General features: G+C 38.6%; 1 protein-coding gene across 11 annotated transcripts; it reads left to right on the top strand.

The window, feature by feature from the left end:
* The first annotated feature begins 45 nt into the window (after window positions 1-45).
* Window positions 46-27,686, top strand: LOC117220386 (uncharacterized). Of its 11 annotated transcripts, none has more exons than XM_033470289.2 (9): window positions 46-321; window positions 4,776-4,987; window positions 5,867-6,282; window positions 12,934-13,050; window positions 13,127-13,251; window positions 14,947-15,118; window positions 15,769-15,947; window positions 18,151-18,360; window positions 20,202-27,686. In XM_033470289.2, the coding sequence occupies exons 3-9, from the start codon at window positions 6,262-6,264 to the stop codon at window positions 20,437-20,439; spliced, it is 1,062 nt and encodes a 353-aa protein (XP_033326180.1). In that variant the 5' UTR covers window positions 46-321; window positions 4,776-4,987; window positions 5,867-6,261; the 3' UTR covers window positions 20,440-27,686. The 11 variants fall into 11 exon arrangements, with proteins under 11 accessions (XP_033326180.1, XP_033326178.1, XP_033326179.1 ...); XM_033470287.2 differs by having other exon boundaries at window positions 46-1,261; XM_033470288.2 differs by having other exon boundaries at window positions 46-1,398.
* Window positions 27,687-27,881: the final 195 nt, after the last annotated feature.

Here is a 27,881-nt window from a genome sequence, read left to right as displayed (position 1 = left end):
TTTCACCGACGATACGTACATTCACCTAGGTTAGTAATGAAACAAGTCACTAGTCCAGGGTTACTAACTAGCCCCACTGGCGTACCCTAGCTAAAGTTGTGTGCGTACAGAGCTGTAATCCTCAGTCGACGAGTTGACCAGGTTCTCAGTTTGTGGGGCAGGGTCGTGGTTCGTAGATGTATCATGTGGTCGCGAAGGAGAAGAAGCGAAACGCGAAAGAAGAGCGAGAGGACGGCTTTATCGAGCGGCGTCTGCGCTACAGCGCACTTCTCCACACCGCCGTCTGCTGGCCGACAGTGACGCTCCGGACAACAGGATACAGTAGTTTCCCTCTTTTTCTCTATTTCCGCACCTCCTCCGTACCGCCATTTGAGATTCCATATCATAACAAGTCACTTTTTTTACAATATCTATCATAGTACGCATATTTCTGCACACGATACTTTTACTATCTCTCAATTATAAGAAAAGGAGAGACAAGGTCGCTTTGGGTTTTATAATTATATGCCTCTATACGTGCGCTTACTCACTGTACCAGACTTGTTGACACTGTTCATGTTATTCAGGTCAGGTCAGACACTATTCTCTGCCATACGTTGTAACTGTCAGCTGTGCCACCGAGCGAATCGATACGCAATCCATCATCCGTTCTCCAATAAAACTCGGACGTACTTTGAACCGTCTTCCCGCTCTTTTACATTTCACAAAAATGGCGGATGTTGTTGGTGAATGAAAACGACCGTCGCCGGTGCTCGAATTTCTCGGAAAGTAAACATCGATTGCGAGAAAAACGGTGGTCTACTTATCCGTGTGTTCGGCGCAAATGTAAACCGAGGAAAGCCGCTGTCGATTGAACGTGTCCCAGACGTGAAATAATCCTTCCCCTGAATCCTATGACTGGAAACTCTCCCTCGGGGTTGGCTTTCGTTATTCAACGGGTTGCACTGCCCCGTGCACGCCTTACTTTCCCCCACCGGTGGCCCAGACCTCCCTCCTCCACCCGTTCCTATCGTTCTCCCTCTTGGCAGCAAGTGCCCCTAGATTCTGGCAACGCTCCTTGCTACCGAGACAACGGGACAGTTTTCATACGGCGCACCCTCCTACCAATCGAGTCGAACGTACGCACGGTGGCTAGGCAGTGCGTAACGCGGTCCGTGTTAACCGTGTCCGCTTGATTCGCCGCGGTGTGCGTTGCCGTGCCGAATACGGTGGTTAATTCAGCGAAATAAAACGGTGTTTTCAACGTGACAGTGTTCGACAGGTAGCGGAATTACCACCCTGGATCAATCGGCCGCCCCTTCGAAAATCATCGTAACCGCTGATGCATCTCATGCCTTACCCTTACCCTGGTCTCTCTATCTTTCCGCTTGATCACCATCTCGACCCCTAATTCGGAGGGTAGCTATATGGATCACTTTTATGTACTTCGAACCCATAACCCGTGAAATCCTTAAGCGGATCCTTTAAGCGGATCCTGAAACAGAGTCTCGGTCCCCGTGGTTCTTATGCGGCATTCGCGAGAAGTCTGAATGGACCTGTTTCACGGTCGATCCTGAATGGGACAGTGATTTTGCTGAAACACGTTCAGAATTAATCGTTCAAACGGCCGAACCGATCAACCATACTTTTTGTATGTTCTGTATCTGCTGCGCGGTTGACTGCGACCTGCGATGTTGATGCAAAACTTTACTGTGCACAAATGTTCTTATACTGTGTTTTAAATGCAATTGAGATTTTGTTAATTCATAGGTGATTTTTACTTGTTTCTGACATGACACAATGTGAATTTCGGAGGAATAACATTTTCGAGAACGTTGAAGTTAGTTGACAATGGTGTTATTACCATTGCAATTCGTAAATTGTATCAAATCCCGTATATTTGTCTAATGCAGGCGAATAGTGCAACTTTAACGTTAGTTTGTGGACCAATGTAATGGAAACAGGCCCGTGAAAACTTAGATCAGAGATGCTTATGTAAATAATCTTTACCTGCTGATTTTTGAAACCAGTAATTAAGTAAAAATTCGTGAACTCTATGAACGTGTTCGATGGTTGGAGAAAAAACAAGTTAACCTTAAGGTACATTGAAAACAAGAATTGTAAAAGAATTTCGTTCATTATGTCGTTCCCACTGTTTTATCTAACGATTTGAAAATACGAAGTTCATTAAATAATATTGTTAAAAATAAATTTATTTATTTTTATACACATAAAATTTAAACAACGCATCTTGTAGAAAACTTTCTCTGTATGGGCTTCTAAAGATCACGAATGTTTGTTCTCAAGATTAAGTTTAAAAAACGGTGTGAAGCAAACGTCCATTGTTTTCTGTACCTTCTATGTAAAGAAATTAATCGGTTTGGCTTACCAGAGACCCCGAGTTCGTAGCAAACAAATGCACTGTTCGTAACGAAAGGAAAATTACTCATTCATAGGACTTGTACGACTTTTCAGGAACATAACAGAATCGGCTGTTCATAATTCCAGATGGAATTATTTAATACACCTCTGACTCAGCGTAAAAATTGATAACCGGCAGCCTTGAATGTTATTCGATAACTTACACGAATCGTGTTCACATGATCGCGCCATTGTTATTACCCGTGACGAATAGTTGTTGCTGGTGCTAACTATTTACATGCACGGAAAAAATTGCGCGCACGCATACGAGACAGATAACTTGATAACCCATCACGAGTAATTATTTATTCAAGCAGTGTTGGCAGATCGCGGATTAGATGCACTTGCAGTACACGCAATCGTTCGAACATAAAATGAATAGAATAAAAACATCGACGATGTTTAATATAAACTTTATTTCGTTCTTTTGTATTTAACAAAAAACGATTGGTAATCTTTGTCTCAGCAAACTAATTTATACGATCATGCATTCGGGCTATATACTCTAATTTTGTTATTCGATCTAATATTCATTTCGATTTTCTTTCGTAAACGCCGGAGCGACCCAAGCAAGAGATAGTTTCACGAACCCCGCGTACCTCAGTAAATTATGATAGGTAGACCGATGCGCGACGGTGTAAAGACCGATCAAAAGTGACCCGTGTATCAACGCAGGTTAAGAATCGATTAACGTTTTATTAATTTTGTAGCAACGGTTACCTATGATCGAGCGCGATAGTTGGCCGTGTTAGGGAACCGTTTACCCCAGTTTATGGCAGCGGTGAGAGAAGTTTTGACAAGTCAAGACGAATGTGGACACTAAGGTCGGTGTTTTATCGGTTGATTCGATCACGAGAGTCGTTCTTCCTCGGTCTCGATAGCTCCTCTTACCCGATCCTCGGTCGCGAGTTGTCTCGACGATTTTGATTTTTGGCAAGTTCAGCACACGCAAGACCAGCTTCGATTTTCTATTTGGCGACGGTCCAACTAATACAGCGAAACCGAAGACGCGAAAACTTTTTAATTTATCGCCGCGGGCCGAGTAACGATTCCGGCCGCGTTCCATTCCTCGTGTTATGTACAGGGATGACGGCTCTTTCGACGTGTGCATCGTGCATTTAAAACGTCAGAGAAAAATCGACTGCCGGGGGAAAAAATAATACGGGGCTTTATTTCCTTTCCCCACCCCTACGCCCCTACCATCGCTTCGCCAGGCTGGCCCGTTTTCCACGAACGATTCAACTTCGAATCATTTCTATTCCCGTTTGCTGGGTAACAACTTGATTATTCGGCGCCGTAATAAGCCTCGCGTTTCGTTCTGCTCCCTCGTTCGATGAATTACGGTTGGGACAACAGCAATGTAGACGAAGATTCAGGGAACGATAACCGACGTTGATATTCTAGCGAAAGTGGCCGTTGCTCTACGACACTCACAGATATTAATTTCACGCGATTACGGCCGCGGTACGGATGTTTATCGTGATTTAAAAAAAGAAAAAAAATTGGAAAAGTTCGCCGGGACTCGTTTGCGGTGCAACATGGCAGAACAAACGCGTCGCAAAGGTTGCGTGTTCAGCGCCGACCATAAGCGATGATGGGGACTTCTCAGAATTTGTGCTTTAACCTATTTTTTACACTAAGTACTGTTCACCGCTCTGGGGTTTAATTACGTCAATAGAAAAACCTCGCAGTAAAGCCGCACGGTTTTCGAATGCGAACCTCTAACAAGCATTCTTCAAAGTTAGATTGTTCTTAACTTTAGTCGTTCAATGAACCGAGTCCAAAATGAAAATGGATAGAAATGTCGCGATGAATGAATAATAAAAAATGTTGTTAGGAGCGCAGAGATATGTTCGATTATTTGTGCAAGAAATAATTGGGAACGTAAATTTACTGTTAAAATTCGTTTGCGCAAATATTGGGCGAAGTCATACATAAATTCCGTTCCTGGGAACAAATTGTAACGATGCATTTTATCATTCTAATGACTCGCTATGCTCCACCTACCTGACAAATTACGACAATTCATTGCAGATAATGCTGGAATTGATTAAAGTATAATTAATTGTCGAATCAAAGAGTAAAATAACTTCGTTTTTCGATCGATCTTATAAATCGTCGAATGATCTGATTTTGGAAAAGCAGTGTGGGAACGCAAAGCTGTGAAAGGTGAATCGAAGAAAATTATGTCTCCGCGCCTATGCCTAGTCATTGTACACGTCGATCGGTCCCGGCGGAGGGATGCGTGGCGAACGCACATGCTCTGACACAGTTAAAAAGAGTTTCGTGACAGTCCGTTTAATCAGCGATCGCTCACCTAAGATTTATATACCCGCGAGCCAGTTTTTATCTTTCCCCTGCATTTTCACAAATAGCGGACCAACGTTGGAGAACGATTAAAATGCAAAGCCACACGACACCGAGCAAAGTATATTTTATTACTTTTTTTTATAACCAACGATTGTGAACATAAAACTGAAAAAGTATGAGAGATTATGATCATAGAACAACGATAAAGTGAACGTCTAACAAATTGTAAGTGAGCATTCGGTCAGTGAATCGTGTTTGAAGAGGATTATACTTCAAGGTGAGTTAGTAATGAATGCCATCTGAAGTATTTGCTATACTAGATTAAGAATAGGCCCAGCCGATTAAGATAGTCAAAATTGCCCTTAGAGGTTTTTTAATAACTATTATATCGTTCGATGGCTGACCAAGAAAATCTCATCTGTGCGAAATTTCAATCTCGCAACTTGTCCGTGAGGGTAGTTACAGGGTAAATTATTCGATTTTCATTTTTTTTTTACAATAGTGCGGCTGGGTGAAAAATCTGAGAAAAATTGAGCGCACTGCTTGTGATAATACCTTATTACGGAATTAATATAAAAAAGGATGGTATTTTTGTTTTCGAGAAATCTTCAATTTTCCGACTCATTTTTGGTTTTTCACTTTTGATAATCACCGAAAAATCTGAAAAAAGTCAGTAACTTACGGCTGATGTCCAAAATAAGCCACATTTTTTCAAAATTTTAAAAATGCCACCGGAGGGAGAAAATCGACGGAAAAGTGCGCAATCTAGTTTACCCTGTAACGGATAAGTTTCAAGGTTGAAATTTTGAACAGATGAGTTTGTCTTGGTCATTGAAAAACCTCTATAGGCAGTTTTGACCATCTTAATCGGCTTGGTCCTTTCGATGCTTGTGAATAAATATACTCGTCGAACATAAGATCGATAAAACGCTTCGAATAAAATATATTTATTTGGTTCAAAGAATAATCAGTAATGAACAAAAAGAAAGAAAGGAGTTAGTCAATTTATCACCGAATAAACAATTTCAGTCTCACTGATAACTTCCAATTTTAAACGATGAAGTTTCTGAATGAAATTCTGAATAAATTCCAAATAAATTTCGAACAAAGAATAATAATTGAATAAATCGAGAATAAAATAGAAAAATGATTTCAGATGGCAGTGGTTAGTAACTCAATCTGTACAGAAACATTGATCACACCGGTAGATAATATCTTGGTAAAAACGGACGGTGTAGAAATATGCAGAGTGCGTCGTGCAAACGTTTATCGACTTTGCGAGATTTAATTAGCGATCAAGTGTATCGAAACTAGTTAAAAACTTTGGGGAAACATCTTCGAAGATGGTGCAGAGCGTGGGACGCACCGGTGGGAACGAAAGGAACTGTTGTTCAACAATAAGGCCATCCGGGAGCGAGCTCGAGAGACGAAAGATAAGAGAAGATGGAGGAATCGTCCCGAGTTTGACGAGCGATTAGATTGATAGTTTTTATCGTGGATCTACGATTCTCCTTGTTGCCGGAGGGAATTGCCTCTATTCGAGCTGGCGTCATGGGGAATGGTATGAATAAGGTAAGAGAGACGCGCCTAGAGAGAGTCGAGAAATCTACTAACACGATTTCACCTGCATCAGATTCAAGGGAAAACATTTATTTCGCTCATTAACCCATTCAGTGCTGTCTAACATGAAAAAGTATAATAGAAGAAGTATCTATTTTTTATATCGTATCAACGATTTTATATTTCATTCGTGTTATACAAATGCTACTTACGTTACAGACTTTGCACTCAACGTTAATTCTTTTGTAAATCATATTCACGTTTTTTGCGCTTCAAGTTAATGATTCATTAAATCATATTTACTTCTTGACAAATAAAATTAACGCTTTTGCTGGTTTTATTCATCGCTTGATGAATTTATAATTTTTACCTTTCTCAGATTTCGTACGAATTCATATGCTTAGCATAAAATAATGTAAATTTAATTGTAAATAATTCACTTTTAATAATTATTCGCACAAAAGGTTATTCAATTTTTTAATTTAATATGAATTTTGTTAGAAATAATTACAAATAAATGAATTGAATTTGTAAAATGGTGAACATGATTTACAAAAGGATTAAATTTTAGTGCAAAACCTTTGTACTATTTTGTACCTTTGTACAAATCTTTGTACTAACCTAATTACTTGCACTTACATTATATTTATGTAATAAATCGTAATTAAAGATCATCAGCAGATAGATCTTCTTCATAAATACCACAAATTAAACAATTAAACAACAATTTTGTTACTTGCAAATAATGTATAAAAGCAAGGATAATATGTGACATCTTCATACGTTCTTTAAAAATGCACAAAATATTCTCGGTTTAAAAGATTATCCACTTTTGTTTTACGCTCTAATTTGTCAGGTTATGTACTTCTATGTATAGCTGTTCCATGAAAATCTCACTTTACTTATAATTGCTTGGACTTCTTAAAACGGTATTCGCAATTCCGCTATTTAAGTGGTTTCATAGAAGATATGAAGTGAGGCAAAGAATTAAGAAAACCCCTTTCAAATTTAAAAGGCTTATGCGAAAATTGTTACTTAAGAAGAAGCTTAGAGGGAATTCGCCAGCTCAGAAGATTCTACCACAGTTTTCACCCATTTTCGCTTCAAGTGGACCAATTTTAATCAGACGTACGAAATTGTAAACGCTGGAAAAATATTTAAAGAAATTGTCCACTCTCGATTTTGCGTTATAATAAACAACGGCGAAAGAATGTTTCTAATTTACGTGTGAAAACAAGTTTGCAGAAACGATGAATAACGAAGGAAGATTTTTTTCTGGAGCTGCTGCTTATCTCGCACGGTTAGTGTTCCAAATACTCTGCTAGGCGCAGCACGTGTTTCTGCAACGCTCGGTTTCATTATTTTCAATATGTGCATGCGGTTGATCCGCGGTGCTAAAATTATTCGGCCTAAATACCGAGATTTCCCGTGTAAAAATACATTTTATAACCCGGTCGGTTTCGCGCTCGAAAGTTTCATTAGAAGATCGTGGTCTTGGGAACGAGGACCGGGGACCCGTTGGCCCATTTGTCGACGACCGTAATGGCCATTGTTTCCGCGGTATCGCGACTACGCGTAGAACGAAACCGGTACACACGAAGATTTTAATCGATCCGCCGCGATGGAGAGTTAAGAGGTTTGCGGCATTGTTCGCTCGCGCTCGAGCCAAAGACACCCCCATTTAAGAATGCAGCATCGATTAAACGATTACCACGGGCCCCGGGATTGTCCTACTAGTTCGAGTGATCATCCGTGAAGATGAATGATTAACGGCAGAGCACCTGCATCAAAAAGCTGTGCCTTATCGATTTTTCTCAATGCAATCTCGACAACCGCGTACATCTCGAGCACCACTAGACTGGTCTCAACACGCTTAATTGGGATAGGCACTATCGACGGAATTTAAACCGTGAATCGTCGTGCTTGCGTACGCTCGAGTATCGCCCATTACGCGTTGAAAATAGCGAAAAATAAGTGGTGGCATGCGGTGAGAGATATATCTAAACGGGCTTTAGAACGTCTCGAAAAGCACCACTTCTGTTTAACCTTGCGACTCAGAAGCATTTACATTATCCTTATGGGGTTCAACATCTCGCTTTTAATTAACAGGAAGCTCCATAAACTGAAGCTCATTGTGTTCCGTCGCGATTTCATCATCTAGATGCTATTAATTGTTACTTTATCAAGCTTTCAAGCATACAATAATGTTTTGTTATTAAATCGGACCGTTTGATAGACAGAAATATAGTAGTATAGTCTCCAGTAGGATATTTTGTGTTCGTAAAATCAGTCAAGTAATCATGTTGCGGTAGTCGGGACAATGGCCTTTGATTTGAATTTAATTTGCGTGCAAGATTTCTTCGTAAATGTCCATTGTTTCGTTACCCGACATGTCTACTTAACGGCCCGGCCGATTTTACGACTTCAAAGTATCGTGTCCGGAACTATATCATAGACGTTGCTTTTCCATAGTGTAAGCCTTTCAGCAAGAAGCATAACTTTTTCTTAAAATTGTGTACGACATCGACGAGAATTTGACATGATATTGGAAACATTTGTCCTAAAAATCTAGATCGTACATCAAAGTCTTATGAACCGGCGAGAAAGGAATGAGAGAGAAACATAATTAATCCTCATCTGTGTGTGTGTGTGTGTGTGTGTGTTCCTCACATTTCTACAGCTTAATCTGTCCTTTGATATAAAATTGACGCAATGGTAAGAAGTTAATATGATGGAACGATTAACTATGTAAATTCCTTCTTTGAGAATAAAAACCTAAAATGATGCGAGACAAGTTTTAACAGGGATTATTCACGTTGTTCGGAACTAATGAAACGATTTACAACCCCCCTGGCAAAAAGTTTATACAAAATTTATAAAGAGTATTCGCGTTTTAGAGTTACAAAATGTTCTTTTATGCAGGTAAGACGAATGGAGAACGTAGGTGGGATCTAAATAAAATAAATAAATACAAATTAACTCAATTTTTCATTTATTATTGAAAAGAAACCAGAGAGAAAACAATATGTTATGTGGAAAAAAGTTTCCGATCATGACTCAAGTAACCAGCTCTATGAATGTCTCAAGCGGAGGAAGCAAGCGTAAACACGACTCGTGCCTGTGAAAATGTAAACATACATTTTTACCACTGAGGCATCTGAAATACAAAACATTTCAGTCAGTGAATAAGTAAAGACGGACGTGTGCAATATGCCGTCATGTAAGTTGTATTCAAACGATTTAAAGTTAAGAGTAATCAGATTTCTCAAGCAAGGTAATAGTCACAGAAAAGTCGCAAAAATTATAGGATGTAATCAGAGTACAATAAGTGATATAAAAAAGAAGTATAATGAAACAGGCAGTGTATCTATTTGTAAGAAAAGTGGTCGTCCTCGTGCAACAAGTAGAAAAGACGATAGAAAATTGCGTGCAATTGTTGAAAGCATGAGGCGAGCAACATCAAAATAAATAAATGAACAGTGAGTCTCGAGTGTCTGTAACCGTAGTGTCAGATATCGATTAAATGAAATGGGCTTCTCATTTCAGAAGGCAAAAAAACCTTCACTCAGAAACTCTTAAAGTAGTGTAGAGAACACGCAAATTGGTCTGTGGACTGATACAAAATAATATTTAGTGACGTGTTTGGAGTGGGGAATGACAAAGGAAAATTTGTTTGACGGAGATCTAATGAAAAATTTAATGAAGATTACATGAATTATAAACAAAAAAATCCACAATCTTGTATGATATGGAGTTGTATGACGGTAAAGGGGGTGGGAAAACTATTCATTGTATACCAGAATGTGAACGCAGAAATATTTTAAGATTTCTTAATTCCAAGCATAGAGGAATACGGAGATTCTTCAGATTTCATTTTCTAAGATGAAAACGCTAGTTGTCACGGGGGGCAGGAAATGAGTAAAAGATTATTCAGAGCAAAATCATATTACAACATTGTCGTGGCCTGCCAACAGACCCGATTTCATGCTAATCAAGGACATGTGGGCAAAATAAAAAAAACTTAGTCACCAGAAAAAATCAAAAACTAAAGTGGAACTTCGACATGTGATCAATTGTCATGGAATGAAATTTCGCCTAGCGATTGTGAAAACTTAGTAAGGTCAATGCCTCAACACATTAAAAGTATCATACGTAACATAAGTAACAAAATATTAATAACTCAATGATTGGAAACTTTTCCTCAACATTTGTACTGGCCGGAAACTTTTTCCTACATAACATTTTGTCTTCTCTGTGGTTTCTTCTTGGAAATCAATGAAAGATTGTGTTGAATTTATTTACTTTATTTAATAGTTTTGGTTCATGGAATAAGAGAACATGTACTGAAGATACTCTATAAACAAATGAATTGCTCAAGTAGAACTTGAGATATCGTGAATGACATGTTTATAGTTTTTCTTGTCAGATACACGGAAGCATGTATACGTGTTCAAACGTTTATAATTTCGTTATTTCTGATGTAGAAATATCCATGATTTCATGAAAGTTACGTATTATTTCTTCGTATCTATCAGTTGATTCTTACCATTAATTTTTTAATTATTTTATTCATAAAAATTAGAGAAGGCATATAAAATAAACTGCAGGTCCTTTAATATTATAACTTCATCATTTTAACGAATTCAAATAAATCATTTTGTACACATTTTTTGCTTGCGAAAATTATGAAGACTCCTTCTTAACAATTCATCTACCAGAAATCTATCAATAGGATCTTTAATTATTATGCTATACTATGTAAGATGAACATAAAATATTGTTTTCTACGTGATAATTGCAAACGAAATTATTTCTGTTACTAGGGTGACTTGTTGGTACATAATTGAAGATGTTGCTATCATTGACCAATTTAATAATAACTTTTTAATCGTAAATTGTAGATTTTCAAAATTTACATTCTCTAACAAGAATTTCGATCTGTATAATCAATGGTTGATTCTTGTAAAGTTTATCATTCAAAAGATGAATGCGAAAGCAGAATTGCTCTATCACCATCAGTTTTCGAAAAACATGAATTTTTGTAAATTGGCCCTATTTTGGATAAAAAGAGGCATTACGTAAAAACTAGGAACATTAGAAAGTTCGGATTTGTCTTGAAAGATAGAGAAGAGTTTTCTGAATATACTGTAGTTTTTAATTTATCTTATATTTAAAGTGGTTGTAAATATCCATCGAAGTTCAAAAAGAATCGTAGCACGCATTTTTTACCCTATATTTTCTTCATTTTCAAAAAGTTCTTCGTCTTACACAAATTTGCTATATAGCATTGGATCCTATGGACATTTATGAAAAGGAAACGGTTTAATTGTCGGATCGATGTTCGATTCAGACAAATCGAGAAAATATCAACCGACGACGCGTACACGATGCCTTGCGGTCACGCGACCGTCGCACGGCGGTTGGTTTCCATACAAGAAGCTGAAAAAAGTCTTTTTTAAAACATGTGGCTTATTATTTACTATGATCTTTTTTATCATTTGTTCATTTTGAACACGGCTACATGGCTTCAAAATAGCCCATCTCCAAATCATCTTAAAATATCATCGTTTATATAATTATTTCGTTCTTTGAAAATAAATAATTTTTACAGAATTTGATGTACTTAATATGTATACTTAAATTATGTCACAGAATACTTTTTTATCTCTCACATTTTTTGAGTTATATTCAATTGGATATGTTGAATTTTCATTTCATTTTTTAATTATGGGTACGGTGAAGTTCAGTGTTCGGTATGATCGCATTTTGAAGAGTGATGTGAATCATTCTTACAAAGCGATAAACGTTAAGCGCTTTCACAGCTCGGTTGGTTTAATGCGAAGAAAATGTCAAAACAAAGAAAATCTGAATTTGAGAAAATTCAAAATCAGAACACCTCCTCCTGTAAGGTACAGTCGACCCTTCTACGTAAGAAACCTAGAACTAAAAGGAAAATCCGTTTTGTGTTATGTCGAAACCGTGTCTTTGGAGTGTCGCGTTATATCGGAATCGTGTCAAAAGAAACTTAGAATCAATATAAATCAAGGGAATGCGTTCCGCGTTGTGTCGAAACCGTGTTCTCGGAGTTCTCTGTCATATATTGAGAGAAATTTCAAAACAATAGAAATCCAAAAAATTGTCTTTAAGCATTGACTTAAGCACTTTAAGCATGATACCGTACAACAAACAAACATATTGTGCATGTTTGTAAAACTAAAAAGTATAATTAATACACGTCTGAATGTACATACCTGTGAGCGAGCAACAATCTACTGAATTAGTTTTCAGTAAGGACAAGCTACGCATTACTATACGTGTTCTGTCGCAATGGAAATGTTCACATCCTGCTTGATCGAAACCGTGTTCCCAAATGATCGTATACGAGAATCGACGGTACTTAGATTTCAAACTTTTCAAATATAATTACATGATAAACAGTTTAAAAATTGATTTAATAATCTGAAATGACGCGTACATCGTACGAGTGAGATTTTATTTATGATTCATACCCATTTATGATATGAATACATATACCGTAAGTACAAGTAATATCGTTTAATGATGTGAGAAGTAGATATTTCTTCTACCATATTTTTTCATTCTGCTTTACATTTCAGGGTTTAAGAAAGTCTGTCAGTGACCGTGTTAATTTGTTGTCCCCAGGTCCTTCCTGGCCTCTATGTCGGGAATTACCATGACAGCAAGGACACTCATCAGTTGGAACGTTTTGGAATCACTCATATCCTGGCGATCCACGACACTGCGCGTCAATTGCATTCAGTAAGCAAGCGGAAGCTAGTGAAACGGTGTGTGGAAAATTCGCGATATATGTATATATTGAATGGATTGTTTGTAGGACAAGCATTATTTGTGTATAATGGCGGCGGACAGTCCGGATCAGAATCTGTCCCAATATTTTTCCTTGTGCAATGACTTCATTCACTCCGCCCGTTTAAGGGGTGGAAACGTCCTTATACACTGGTGTGTATAGCATTCCGTCTAATATCTCGATAATTAGGGGAATAGCTAACGCGTCGACTAACGGCACTGGTAATTTGAAACCAATACGGAATTGTGCATAAAGCTCATTGAGTAAGTGGAATGCTTTCTCCCTGCAATCATGCATCGTTGACCTCCTTAGCAGCGCATTTGCCTTCGCTACCCCATACACGAAAACAAACGCGTTGATTTTCTTTTTGGAATCAACAGAAAAGATTTATGCGATCTTTCGAATTTTGCGTGACAAATATTCGGTTCAAACCGGATGCTTTTTAATAGTTTTTAATAAAGTAGAATAAAAGAAATCAGGTATCAAGAAGTCACGGTAACGAAATATTTTTGGATAAGTATTTAGAAGGACGTTTTGGAGCTTCTTTTTGGTGCGATTTGAGACACAAAGGTATTCGAACACCTTTTAATATGAAATAACTTCTTGAAAATTGAACAAAATTGAACAAAATTTTAAAATTGTGTTGAGATGTCAAAGGGACCAGTTTACTAGACATTCTCTAAAAAATTGTTTTTAGAAATTGTAATTAATTGGAGTGACAAAAGAAATAAACTGCTCACGTCTTTAAACTTTTTCGCTTGTGTGTACAACGAAAATTTGAATAACGCATTTCGTAGATCTCTGTAAATCGTTTCACGTTGTCGTGAGTTACAAACAAGCAAAGATAACGAAAATCGCAGTTTTTCACGACTTTTGACCGATAACTGTAACAAACCTCGAGATTTTGACATTTTTCAATGCTTGTAGCTTGTCTCTCTAACAATCGATTTCGATGTTTTCAGCATGCATACAAGTTGTCCAGATCAAGAAAACGCATTGTTTAAATGTTTTGTTTTAGGTTCAGATAAAAACCTTGGACACACACAATTTCCTTATTTTTTGTCATTCCAGTTGCAATTTTTGTAAACATTTTTTTAGTCATTGTTTAGTAAACTAGTGCCTCTCTCTAACATTTAAACAAAATTTAGGTCGTTTAGTCAAATTACAAAAAAGTTGTCCATTTATAAAAGATGTTTGAATACTTTGTTGGCTCGCTGTAGTGTGTCGAAATCCTATTAATAGGTTCAAATTTTACAACGGCATTAGGAGATAATGGTAAATAAAGTAACTGGGTTATTGTAAAAGTGAGATACAGCACAAAGCTGTTGTTAACCTAACTAGATGCGTTGGAAGCGGCAACGCCCTTCTGCACGTGCATTACTAGTTCAAGTTCTAGATAGATCGTATTTGATAACAATAAACTAAACGATTAGTTTTTAGATTACTTGCCTAAGCAAGACGGAACAAAGTAGAGTAAGGATAGAACCAGAACAAGTTAAACAATCGTGTTCCATAAAACTGAGAAAAGTAGAAAAAGATCGGTACTTGTAAATTATTTGAAACAAGGTGGTAGTTCGCATCAGTCTGTCGACTGTTTTGTCATGCAGAATGGCTTCCCCGCGTTATGAAACGCACAGTAGTAGTCGTTGATAGCTGGCGGCGTCTTGGGAGCAGGTGCTATGCTGTAAATCAAACAAGTGTACCCGCACCCTCGATGTAGTCGATGCGTTAGCTATGCGTTAATCTATGTAAATTGAACATTAATAATTCAGAGTCTCGGCTACCCGAGGCTAACGGTCTGACTTTCATCGGGAACTGATCGACGAAACGGTGTATCGGGCTTTTAGCTTAGCCGGCATGTCGAGAAGCGTCACTGTAGCAGTGGCCTATATCATGAGCACCACCAATCTGTCATGGAAAGAGGCACTCAAAGTTGTCAAAGTGGGTCGTTCCATTGCCAATCCAAACGTCGGGTTCCAGCAACAGCTTAAGGACTTCGAATCGAGCCGACTCCACGAGGTATTTAAATAAATAATAGTGCTCGACGATGAAACGTTTTTGTTCGTCGCTACCCTCTTCCATTCGGCTCTCAGAAATGAAAGCGAGAGGGCTATTCTTGTTATGATCCGTCGTTCGCGAACCAAGCGAACGAATATCAATATTTCTAATTGGATATCGTCCGTAGAAAGAGCCCATCCGCGGGCTCGCGATTAACATACGAGTACCCTTAATAACCCCTCAACCGTGGAGGGCGAATTACCCAATTTGTATGCAACCCAATAATTTCAGCATTTAATCCCACCGTAAATTCTGTAACCGTGTAAATTGCACTACGTTTATTGTTGGATGGCCGTTTCGAGTCGTTGTTTTTCAGTTCTGACGCAATTAATTCTCCGCCGCGTGGGGCGAAAAGAGCCCCCCGTCCTCATGGACAGCAGCCGAGAGACGCGATCTTTTCTCCATTCGTATTTTACTAAATAACTCGCGCGAGTTGTGCAACCCGTGCAACTCCGTGCACTGTAGGGTCACAGAATGCTTGACGAATTCCGAATTAGATTCGTTAGGAATCGTCTTGATTTCTATCGGACAATGTCTCGCGGGTACTTTTATGTCCCGCTACGTTGGTCGAGCGAGAACCTAGATCCAGGTATTCCTTCGTACTGATGCAGGAACGACGCAGGTTGAAGGAACGGTTTCCAAGTCTGGCGCTCGCTCAGGCCGATGCAGAAGTGTGCCGCACCACTTTAAGAAATTACGAAACCATGGCACTGGCGCGAGAAGTGTGCGAAGGGAAATGTGCCATGGGCCGTCCTTGTCCGACTGGGCTCTGCCGGCAACCATCCAAAAGGTTCGTTACTTTTTTGTACAGTTGTGACTAATTCCAGACCCACTTATAGACGTGAGCGACTACACTACGACGACGTAGACCGTCTCTCTTGGTTTCACGTTTATTTTTGTCTTTGAAGTGTTAACCCTTTACGGCTGCCTGGAGCGTTCAACGTTCCAGTTGCCATCGATCGGTACCATTATTTTTCTTTGCTGCAACGAACCCTTTGGTGTACAATTTCTATCACAGCTACGTCGATCAGCATTCCCTTTCAAAAGTATTAGGACACTTACAGAAAATTAATTAAATTTGTAAAACCGATAGGCAATTGTTGCAATTTTTCTTGAATTTATTTTCCATTTAATTACGTTAACACGTTCCACGTGTACCGTCGATGGTACATGCTTGCATGTTTACTTGATGCACTAAAAAAATGGTTCATAACAAATTTAGAACTGAAGAATTAATTTCCACCACAAAACCGGTCATAATAAGTTTGCTTCATTGTTGTATATACGATAATTAATAATTATATATAATATATTAAGTTTCAGTAGAGTATGAAGAGTCGACTAAAAACAGTTCGGCACGGATATGTTTAACACTATAATGAAAATAACGTCGATTTTATAAAAGAAAGATTAATTTTCTTTTCATAATACATATTAAGGAAACATGTCGAGAAACTCGGCATACGCTTTCAATGAACAAAATGCTACAAATGATTAAACTAATTGTATAAATGAAAACACTTATAACTCGATACGTACTTTCGCTAATATTAGGTCATAAAACTCGCAGACAAACTTGTTTTTGGGTAATCCTGAACTGAGTAAAAAATTACAATTTATACGAAATATAAGCTGGTGTCCCAATTCTTTTGGTGAGGGGTGAGGATGTAACTCCGAAAATTCTCATAATATAAATATCATTTAATTAATGAAATCGGGACTAGAATGGTAAAATTTGCAACAAGAAATATCGGTTTTTAACTCTTGTATATTTTAAAAATCCTGATAACGTTTAGTTCGTTCGATATATTATAATAAAAATTAATTTACAAAAGCTAGTTAAAAATTAGAGACACCCATATGTGATCGGCGCTGCGCTTAATATTTTCCTTAATAGAACGAGACAATATTTCTTTTCCTATGTATGCATGTCTTCATTTATTTTCATTCCTACATTTTGATAACAGAGCAATCGAATTTTGTTTCCATTTAGAAGAAATGAATAGCATTTTTATTTAATAGATCATGCATGGGATCTCCATCGCGAGTCTGACTTGTTCTCATAGAGCAAGGGGTTACCAAACCCCGAAAACAAAGTTACGTAAATTTCTCCGATAAAATCAAATACAGTGGAACCTCGATAAATCGAACTTCGAGGGACGGAGTAAGGGATCTTCAAGTTTTATAGACTTTCTTCGGTTTATCGATTATCTGAGTACGAGAGGTTCAACATACGGAACTTCGGCTTATAGAGACTTCGAATGATTGTCAATTTCTCGACCTGTGACCGTGTAAAGACAGACAAACTCAAGTTCATAAAGTTGAAGATCATAAGGAAATAAATAATTGATAGCAGCAGAACCGTTAATTATCTTCAATCGATTGACTGTTACGTAGACCTTTATTTATAGAGGTCGGAGTTCTTCTGAATTCCAGCTTTAATGTTAACAATTTGACTGTGGGTGACGTAATTATTCGCTCAGAATGAAGAATTAATTTGTACGATAATCTATTATATCTTCCTAATCTTGATTATAATCTGTAAAAAAATGTACTCGATGTCGTACAAGTTAAAATTTCAATCTCAATTTCATTAAATATATTACTTTAATTTCATGAAGGTATTGAAGTTGTTGGCGTGGCAATCGAAGTGTTAAAATACATAATGTAACCAGTGATAAATGGTTCGAATTAAGAAAAATTCATTTCGAGTTGCAGAGGACTTTGTAGCTGAACAGAAGGGAACGAAGACAATTTTCGTCTTATAGAGGTTTTCGAGTTGTCGGGGTTCTACAGTACGATAAAAAAAGAGATCATCGAAGTGTCCGTTAGTCACTGAACCAGAATTTACAGGTTCACTCATCCTCTCCGGTGACCGGGTCAATCGATGACTCCAGTTTATTGGTGTCAGCCATAAAGGGTTAATTCTATAGAAAGAATATGCTGAAAGTGAAAGCGAAAAAGTTGAAGCGTTCGTGTTGATGCGTGCACAGGAGTGGACTTATTGGGAGAAGAAAACCATCCACAGGGAGTACAAGCAGCTTAACAACAACGAGAACACCCCCGCAAACGCCGAGAATGCTACCATCAGCACCCCCTTCGCCAGCCATGCAGAGATCGAGTAGTATAGTGTCCACAATAGCCAGACCCAGAAGCGGACCTGCCGGGTTGCATTACTACACTGGCTCCGCTCCTCCTTCCAGGTAACATTACTCGCATCGCTATAATAAAATTGCTATTCTTGCTGCCTCGTATTATAGCATACATTTTACTTTGTAGAAGATTTTCGGATGTTTGACGAGAAGATAATGGAATGGCGTTGGTATACCACATACTATTAACAATAAGAATAACGATAGATGGTGATCGTAACAATAACAGTAATAGTAATAATAAGTAGTGGGGGGTAGGATGTAACGGACTACGCGTGCAATACGTATAGTAAAAAATGTGGGTCATCTCAGTCGGAATTATCCTAATTTTCTTTATACACACCGCGACGAAACTATAAGACACTCACGAAAATTGCGAAATATTCTACGTAACTTAGAAATTTATTTTCCTTTCGCTCGTAGTATTATTGTTTACTCTGTAAAAAAGCATATCGCTCAGTTGTATGAAATACGTATATCAGCGAACTGAGTTTTCGAACTCGAAAACTCAGGCAAAAAATGTAACCGTGCTACTTGATCTGCGACAAAACTATAAGTCCGGTAACTCCGGTGAACCGGCAAACTAAACATTACGAAAAGAGAGTTTTGTTTCCAATTGTTGTTATTAAGCGTGCAGCATTTAAAGTGATGTTGCGTGTGCAATAGTTTTTGATTATACAAAATGCCGCACAGAGAAAATCTAAATGCAACGGAGATCAATATAATTAACAATTTAAAGAAGGAAAACTATTCAGTGCGAAAAAATGCCTATATATTAGGGAGAAGTTGTTGCGTAGTACATAGCAATTTGAAAAATAAAGAAAAATATGTTAAAAATAACCCCGGTGATTGTCCCAAGCCAAGAACTGTGCGAGAAAGGCGACAAATTTGATGACATGTTTCGAATTCTACGAACGAGTGTTAGAACATTGCAGAGAATAATAAAGGGTCTAAGCATTTGAAAAGGCTTAAAATGAAGAAGCGACCGCCACTAACTGACAAACATAAACAAGCCAGATTGGAATTTGCAGAGTATCGTATACAATGGTGAAAAAGGTGGAAAAAAATCTTTTCTGACGAAAAACGTTTTAATTCAGGTGGACTCGATGGCCTAAATTATTATTTTCATGATCTGAGGAAAGAGGAAATCGCATTGCAAAGGCGGTAAATGCGTGGCGATAGTATTATGATGTGGGTGGCTATAAGATATTATGGAAAGACGGATATTGAATTTGTTTCTACAAGAATGAATAGCAGAACGTACGTGGATATCGTTAATAGGCAACTATCGAAATATGTACAAAAAATAGTTAAGCAAAAGTATACCTTTCAACATGATAACGCAGCTGTGCATACTGCGAGAATAACACGAGTTTATTTCGAAGATAAAAATATAGATGTTTTACCGGGAAGATAGCCGGATTTCAATGTTATCGAAAACTATTGAGAAATAATAGCCAAGAAAGTATACTCAAGAGGAAAGCAGTTTAACACCATAGAAAAATTAAAACGATGTATCGAGGATACATGGACGAATTTGAAATAAAATACAATTAAAAAACTGTATAAATCTCTACCACAAAAAAAATGTTGGAAGTAGTAAAAAAAGGAAGGGTGAAAATACGCATTATTAAAAAGTAACGAAAAGAATCGTTACAACGCTACGCGTTGTTTTTATTTTTTACGGAAAACCCAACTTCTCTTATAGTTTTGTCGCATTCGTTTTTCTTATAAACTGTTACCATTACTGTAAAACGGTACGAATAGTTTTGTCGCGGTATGTACGTATACCTTTTCGAGTTAAAAAATGTTGGCAAACCGTCTGAAGAAATTCGTTCGGCAATCCTAACTGATCTTTTTTCGCGTGGATTAATATCGAAACGTATTTCTAGGGCGGTGTCGAGGATCGACTTGTCCGGAGCAGTGGCCAGCAGCAGTAGTAGTACGAGCTTGCAGAACGTCGGCAGATCAGGGATATCGAACAGCTTCAACTGGCGGCTGACTTCCGGATCGGCGCCAAATACGCCGAGACCGACGCCGCCGGTTTCTCCGCAGCGATGGCCGAGGCGAGCTTCGACCCGAAATGCCCAGCTTCCGATTTCGCCGGAAACCCCATCCTCGACTACGTAGCATTTGCGGAACTTCGCTTCGTTTTCGACCTTGCCCGAATAACCGCGAAGTTCGTCCTTCGAGAACGGAGTGCGGAGCCTACAAGCCAGGATCCACAGGATCCGCGCAGAATCGCTTGGTAGGAGACCAGCAGCGAATGTCCCTTAACGAGCGATCTTCTTGCCATTTCGCCGTAACGCTCGGCACCGATCATGTAGCTAGTGCCGACACTGCTGACTAACAATGGATAACGTCTCGCACCGAGTTAGCCGCTGCTTGCCACTTTGTTGCAGAAGAATGGGAGTTTCGTCCACGACGAGGCACACGATAACAAAACGAGCTGTGTTTAATTTAAGGAAAAACAGAAAAACGATACCCGGTTCTGATTTTCTGAACGATCGTCGAACGGCAAACACTCGGCATTCCGTCGCGAGGAAGCTGCCGGCGATTAGGAGGAAAGTCTCCGAAGGTAGCGAAAGAGCTGTGCTTAATTTAAGGCGGAAACGATACGGAGTCTCGGCGCCTGTTGTGATAGATCGAAAGCTTTATACGTGCAGCGAGCCGCTTGCACCATGCCTGGCCGATGGACTATAGCACGGTCAAGTCTCGTTCGAGCCCGCGTGATTTCTTAGCGACGCGAAGATGGTACTCTCCGTTGTCATTACCGGAACGTCGCGGTCTTCGGCGGAATTCGCGGCGTCGGTTCCTTTCTGTGGGAGTCTACGGTTATTTCTATTTTAGAGAGCAGACTGAGAAGAATTTTCAGAAAGTCTAGTCAGAGTCCGATTTGTTGAGCTTGAAAGCGAACGCTCACGTGGCCGCTTATCATGTATTTAATCGTACAATTGACGCTGATGCAAATGTCGCGGCCGATGTCTTCTCTTTTGCTTAGAGGCGGCCGGTCGGAGGAAATCTCTTCGGTGCCTCAGCCATGCAATTGTTTCAAAGAAACGGTGCTCGCGCCGTCGCGGCACGATTGTTACCTAACGCAATATAAATATAATTTCGAGCGTGCGTGATCCAGCAATCACCGACAATCTTGCGTGCGATTGTATACAATATGTCCGTAATCGTGTATTTCTCGTAACCGCGTGATCACTCGTTAATTAGCATTTTTTTAAAAACAAAAACGAACAGAGCGTACGACGAACGTTGTTGTTTATCATGGGGGGGGGGGGGGGGGGCTGAACGAAACGAACAGGTGAAACCGGGAGCCCGGAATAGAGTAACGTTTTAATGTAATAAATATCGAAGCTCGTCCAAACGGGTTCACCGTTTAACCGTGTAAAAACAGATTTACTCGTAGGAAGACTTTAGATTGCGTCTCTTTTTCCAATTAATATTAATCGTCCAAGGAACGTAGAGATTCGCTATTAGTGGCTCAGAAAATCGTCGCATCTCGTATTCCTCGAACAAATTCCTTCATCGGTGAATTCCCATCAGAGTTTGCGCTACCTTGATACCGACGAACAGTGCTGACTTTCTTTTCACGTGAAGATTATCTTTCCCTCGCACCTATCGAAGCGGTAGGGACGACCGGGACAGGTTGTAACGAAAAAGTTTCTCACAGTTTTCTCTCGAGAACGTTCCGTTCGATTACAAAGTTGTTCGAGTAAATTAATATTTACATGTCTGCTCATACAGGCGCGTTAAACGTTGCGAACATTTCTATAAAATATATTCAATGTAAAATGAGAGAACATCGTTATTTAATGTTAGACGAGATTAATTAAGCGGTAAGTGATTATCCATTGTCAGAATTGCAATTAGGTCAGATGTATGGAATACTTTCTTTAGTGCGACGCTGGTGCGACCATATTTCGCATTGATCGTGCATAATCCAATATTCGCTGGTGTATGATACAGTGCAAACCAAGCAGAGAAACTCATCTGCCGAGGAAACAGTTTGTTACAATTTATCCCGAGTTTGTATTTTTACATTTCATCCTTGCAAACGCGTACAAATTATGATAATGTAATGTCTAAGTATTCGTTTGCAACAATAAAGGCAAAAATTCAAAGGGTTTTAATAATAGCGTTTACTGGTTGAAGAAATGCTAGAACAAAATTTACTTTTTCACGCGAAGCAATAAAATTTTAAGTTATTGACTTAAGACAGACGTACGATGCTGAATTGTTTCGCTAACATTGCCATTAGTGATGTTGCGAAGTCGTTTGTACATAATGTTGCATTGCCAGATTTGTCGATCAGAAAATTTTAATTACTGGGTCCTATTGCTGCCCCTTCATCTACTTCCCTAAGCAAGCGAGGTTGTGTCCCCATCATTTACTGTGCATTCCATCCGCAAATGAATCATGTCTCAACAGTGTATCGTGGTCACACTAACGCAAAGCAATTTATATTCCAATTTTCGCTGGCTAGTCAAATTGCGGCTCGAAACCATGCAAGAACAGGACCCAGTACTGTTACAATTTACCCCGTCTTACAAGCTGTTCAGATCTTCCCTATTATTGCGAAATTACGAAGTGGTTTCGGCAATTATGGATGTCTTGGAATTTACAAATTTTTCCTAGCAGAAAGCTGTTCAAGATTTGTAAAAAAGAGTCGCGAAAATGGCTGTCAGTTTCGGATCAGGGTAGTGCAACGTGTAGAACCAACCGTAATATTTCTAAGCACTGATGTACCGTCGCGTTCGCATATTCGCGAGAACCGCTTCGATTCATCGTGTGCGTTTGTTCATCGAGTTGGAACCAAGTCAGAACGATTATGTTCGAGACTTAAGCGAACCGTTCGTGCGAGGCGATCGCAATCGATTCTGGTTATTTATAACCAGACTGCGAAGTTTATGCAAATTCAGGTATTTGCTTTGTTAAGAAACACAGCTGCTTTGTAATGACTTCATCGATCTCGATACTGTTTTCTGTATCGATTTAAGCCAAAAAGAATGAAAGCTGGAGGAATTGTTCTTCAAGTTGATAACGGTACAATAGAAATCTTAACACATTATCTAGTGACGATGATTTTGTGATTTCCAAAAGTTTGCAATTTACGGTTAGAAACTTCTGAATAAATTGTTTAGCGGCAATATCCCCAGCTAACTGACAGTTAATGCAGTAATATTATCTAATAATTTCGTTTAGGACTATCGTGTATATAGGAAAAGATCGTTTAGGATTCTATTAAAATTCTACTAACAGGCTTTCAGTAGATAAAGCGTTAAGTTGCTGTTCTTTCTTCGCAGTCTGCTTATAATACAGTTCGATGAAGGATGATTTCGCGAAGGGGACGATTAAAACATGTGACATAAAATTTGTTCATAGAAAGCTTCGTTCCCGAGAAAATGAAGCATAATTGTTAACACGACTGTGTACAATATAAATAGTTGACTGTATAAATGTTGACTACTTCTGTCCGTGTGTACGTGTACTCGCTCAACGTATAAACTTATTCGGTGTGTGCAAAATTTCCCGCCACTTATCGAACAATGACGTCGTCTCATCAATCGAACACAAAACAAGCCAATGCCATTTATTTTTGGCGACAGGGATTAAACGAGCCCCCGTGTAATTCAACATTTTTAAAGATAAACGATAGAAAGTTTTGCATAGGCCCGAATTGCGTGCAATATTGTAATGATTTGAGAAAATTGTATTTTACATTTCCGACTTCTAGTTTCGCATAGAGGTAGAATTGTCATCGTTCTTGTCGCGCGTATGATATGTACGTATATGTAACATTCCGCGCCATTTTGGAGAACAACTCGAGGAAATGTCGGGTTTCCAAGTACGTCAGTGCTGAAGTCCTCTGACACGGTCTTCGGCTAGTCGATGAGGGATACGAGAAGAAAGAAGGAGAACGCGAGTCGTTGTTCCTTGAATCGTTCCATTGAGTTTGTTTGCAAACCGTCCATTGCAATTGTTGGATTTGTAGCGAAACCACGCTGTTTAGCGCAAGTTGTTAACCCTGTGGAAAGTATATACTACAATATATACATACCTATATATACATGTACACGAAGCGTGTACGCTGATAAATGGGTTCCGTGCACGCAGAGCGTGGGACGACAGTTCGGAAGTCTGCGACAGAATCGAATAACTGATAGTTGCCGGCCAATTTCTCTGTCACCAATCGCGCACAACAAACGAAACTTAATTTAGCTAGCCGTTAGGCTGCGCGGTCGATACTCTTATAAAACACTGAAATTACCAGGAATTGATGGAATCACCGAAATTAATCGCCGTTTTATCAGACTCCAGTTTAAAACGGCTCGATAATGCATGATTGGTGAACTAATTGAATTGTAATAACTAAGATCAGACGACCTTTTCAAATGATTGTTTAATCGAAATATCGACGAGCGTCGGTATCAGTTGCAAGAACATCTCTCTGCTGTGTCGTTCAGTGGGCCCAAGCAGGCAATCTATAAAATTGCTGCGAGAAAGAAAACTGTGGCACGGTCTATTTTTACGTGAAACGTCCCTGCTCGTGCACAGGACACATTCGTTGTCGTACACCCTATACGCATACACAGCCTATAGGCATACGTTGTTACAAAAGGGATTTCAGAAAATTTTATAACTTGTTGGCAATGGTGATTATTATGCGACTACGTCGTAAATTTACGTAGACACGTTGTTACTCTTCTTTCGTGCACCGAAGTACTCTTTGGTGGAAAAGGTATAGCGTGGTCGTAAAATCGATCAGTAGCTAAAACGCTCGTTTCTAGAAACGGAATGAAAAGAATCGACAGGAATGCGGATATATCGTGGGTCTCGGCAGTTGTTCAAGGTCGCAAGCGCATAAGCTTGCTTCCCGATGCTGAAACATTCTCGTCGATCGTATTTTATTCGCGTGCGAACCTGACACGTATACGTCGGTTCGTCGCTGATGGCTTGCAACGTGATCTTTCGTCGAATGCCAATAGGAGTTCGTAATTTCCTTGTCGATAAGAGGATTATCGATTTTCAGAGGGAATAGTTCTTCGTCGAACGGAGTCGACTCATTTCACATCGTATCCGATATCGAGATTTTTCGATCGGCCTGTCAAGGATCTACTATACCACCATGCTATAGAGTTTCCGCTAACGCGACGATACGATTCACTGACGAGTGAGAGGCAAACGTTTCCGAGCGGATCATCGAGTTTCATTCCTCCCCGGTCGTCGTCGTCAATGCGTAGTTTCCGCGATTCGCACGATAGAATCGTTTATTTTTCTAGAATCATTCGATCGATCATCTAGCCCGATAAGGAGAAAACAATTAGACGATAGAGAACACGTCAACGCGCTGTTGACGAATATGAAAACGAAAAAAAAAAGAAAGAAAAGATGAACAGACGAAATGAGCACTTGTTTCATTCGATTTTTTAGCGTTACGCAATCCGAAAAGTGACCCAAACTGTAGATCAGAATATTTCGATCACTGTAATTAACGCATTCGCAGCCGCATTCAGCCTCCTCGGCATTTATTGCTCTGCTTGATATGTTCAATCACGATTTCAGACACTTTTTGGATTTTTCAATTCAGTTTAAAATGATATGATATATTTGTTATATATACTCTTGTTGTACCAGCGATGTTTTTTGAATTGCTACGGTATCATTGTAGATGTATTTATGATTTCTGTATTTTATTTATTGTTACTAGGCGAGTGCACAATCAACTTTAATCTCTGGCGAATTGGATACTATTGCGTCAATGGCTGCGAACGCGTTAGGATCACTTTCTCCATGCGAAGCTGTATTCTTTTGAATAGGCTGATCATCGATCCCACGAAATCGATGAAACTCGTTTCTCGATCCTGATCTTATTTTGTACTTATTACTGATTTATGCGAAACTGCTCGTTGACCGAGCAATCGAATGTTTTATCAACAAAATCTAGAGATCAGGATGAATTTTATCGACTCGTCAGCGCAATTTGTCGTAATTTGATCAGTCCAAGAGAATACAGCGATGATAATGTTAAAAATTCACAAAATATTTTTTATAAACTTATTGTTTTCAACATTTGCTCGATATTAACATATCGCTGTTATATTAATTAAAGATATATTTAAATATACACAAGTACACGTAAAACGCGTTAAACCATCTAAATGCAAGGAAATGTATAGTTAAGGGGTGGGGGGAAGGAGGGGCGTTCTGTATGCATAATTTGCAAGCTGTTTATTGATTACGTTTTGACATACTAGCATGTTCCGTTATGCGCGCTTCGTTGTATTGACCCCTTACCACAGAATTATTTTCTTAATCGCACATTATATTTATAACTTGGAATGTAACATGCAAGTTATCAAAAATCAATCCGGAAAATGATTTCTTCTTACATCCTTAATGCTGATGGTTTGTTTGCTTCTGGATACACAACTGTACTGCATTCAGAAATCAATTATATGCGCTGGCATGAAAAACTGCAGGGTTAATAGCGAAACATATTGTAATAAAATACTAACATTTTTCTATTTATTCATGATGTTTGCACTAATTAATATGAATACTTTCAACACGTTTTGACACATAATATATATGCATCATGTATGGCGTGGTGAGGGGTAAATATAATTTTTTAGAATCCGACGTATCCGTTGGACATCGCGTATTTCGTATTCAAGGCTTAAGCGTGGCAATTTTTAATTTGCTATTGTAAAAAGTGTATTAAAAAGAAACCAAGGGAAAGAAAGAAAACAGAAGAGCATCTTTAAAGTAAGCAATTACTTGATTTGTGCTTAATAGGGTAACTTTCGAAACGAATTTAAGTCGCTGTCTCATTGTTCCCAGAACGAAAACAAAAATATAACATGTAACACACAATGTCTGCATCTGCGCAAGTTCTTTTTTATGAAACACAAAACACGGGATCAAACGTGATTTACATAATGCGAAGATTTGGATTGTATCTGAACTTCGTTAAAATTTCTCAAACATGTAAAATACACTGTTCTTTTATCAACAATTAATTTGATGGTGTTGTTTCAACGTTTCAAAGCGACTTGCCTACACTTCAAAAGTTATCTTCTTGAGTTCTTATTAAATCACTTAGTTGCAGGTCTAAAGTTTACTTATTTACAATGTTGTCTTGTGTGTTTTGTAATATCTTACGATCGCGTGTTTCTTAATCCTTTTCCACTTGTACAACTGTTTTCACCGTACAAACATTTATTTCGTATTACCAGAAACATTCAAGGGCTTTCAATAGAATCTAAGAACCGTTGAAAATATGTATGTAATTCATCATTCATAATTTACAAAATACAACTTGGAAAGTTTTGGAAAGCTTTAATAAAATTTCTGGCGCTTCGTAAAACGAGTTGCAATGTTCCTTTATTTCCACAGAACAAGTATTTATAGTAGAATTCCGAATACAATTCTCCCTAATTGACCCTCAGCTTGGTAACAAAAATGGGCAATTTTGGAAGAGGAGATACGACTATTTGAGCCTTGCGGTTCGTTCGAGCAAAGCTCGAATAATCGTACCTCCTCTTCCGAAATTGTCCATTTTT

This window comes from Megalopta genalis, chromosome 7, assembly GCF_051020955.1.
Source record: "Megalopta genalis isolate 19385.01 chromosome 7, iyMegGena1_principal, whole genome shotgun sequence".
Taxonomy (NCBI): domain Eukaryota; kingdom Metazoa; phylum Arthropoda; class Insecta; order Hymenoptera; family Halictidae; genus Megalopta; species Megalopta genalis.
Note: the sequence above shows the minus strand (reverse complement) of the source record. Positions and strands in the feature narration are given on the sequence as shown.

Coding starts and splice junctions, on each gene's coding strand:
- LOC117220386 (XM_076523556.1), top strand. CDS start 6,262: ATGGGGAATGGTATGAATAAG. Junction 6,283..12,933: donor TGGGGAATGGTATGAATAAG/GTAAGAGAGACG, acceptor TGTTGTCCCCAG/GTCCTTCCTGGCCTCTATGT. Junction 13,252..14,946: donor GGAAACGTCCTTATACACTG/GTGTGTATAGCA, acceptor TCGGGCTTTTAG/CTTAGCCGGCATGTCGAGAA.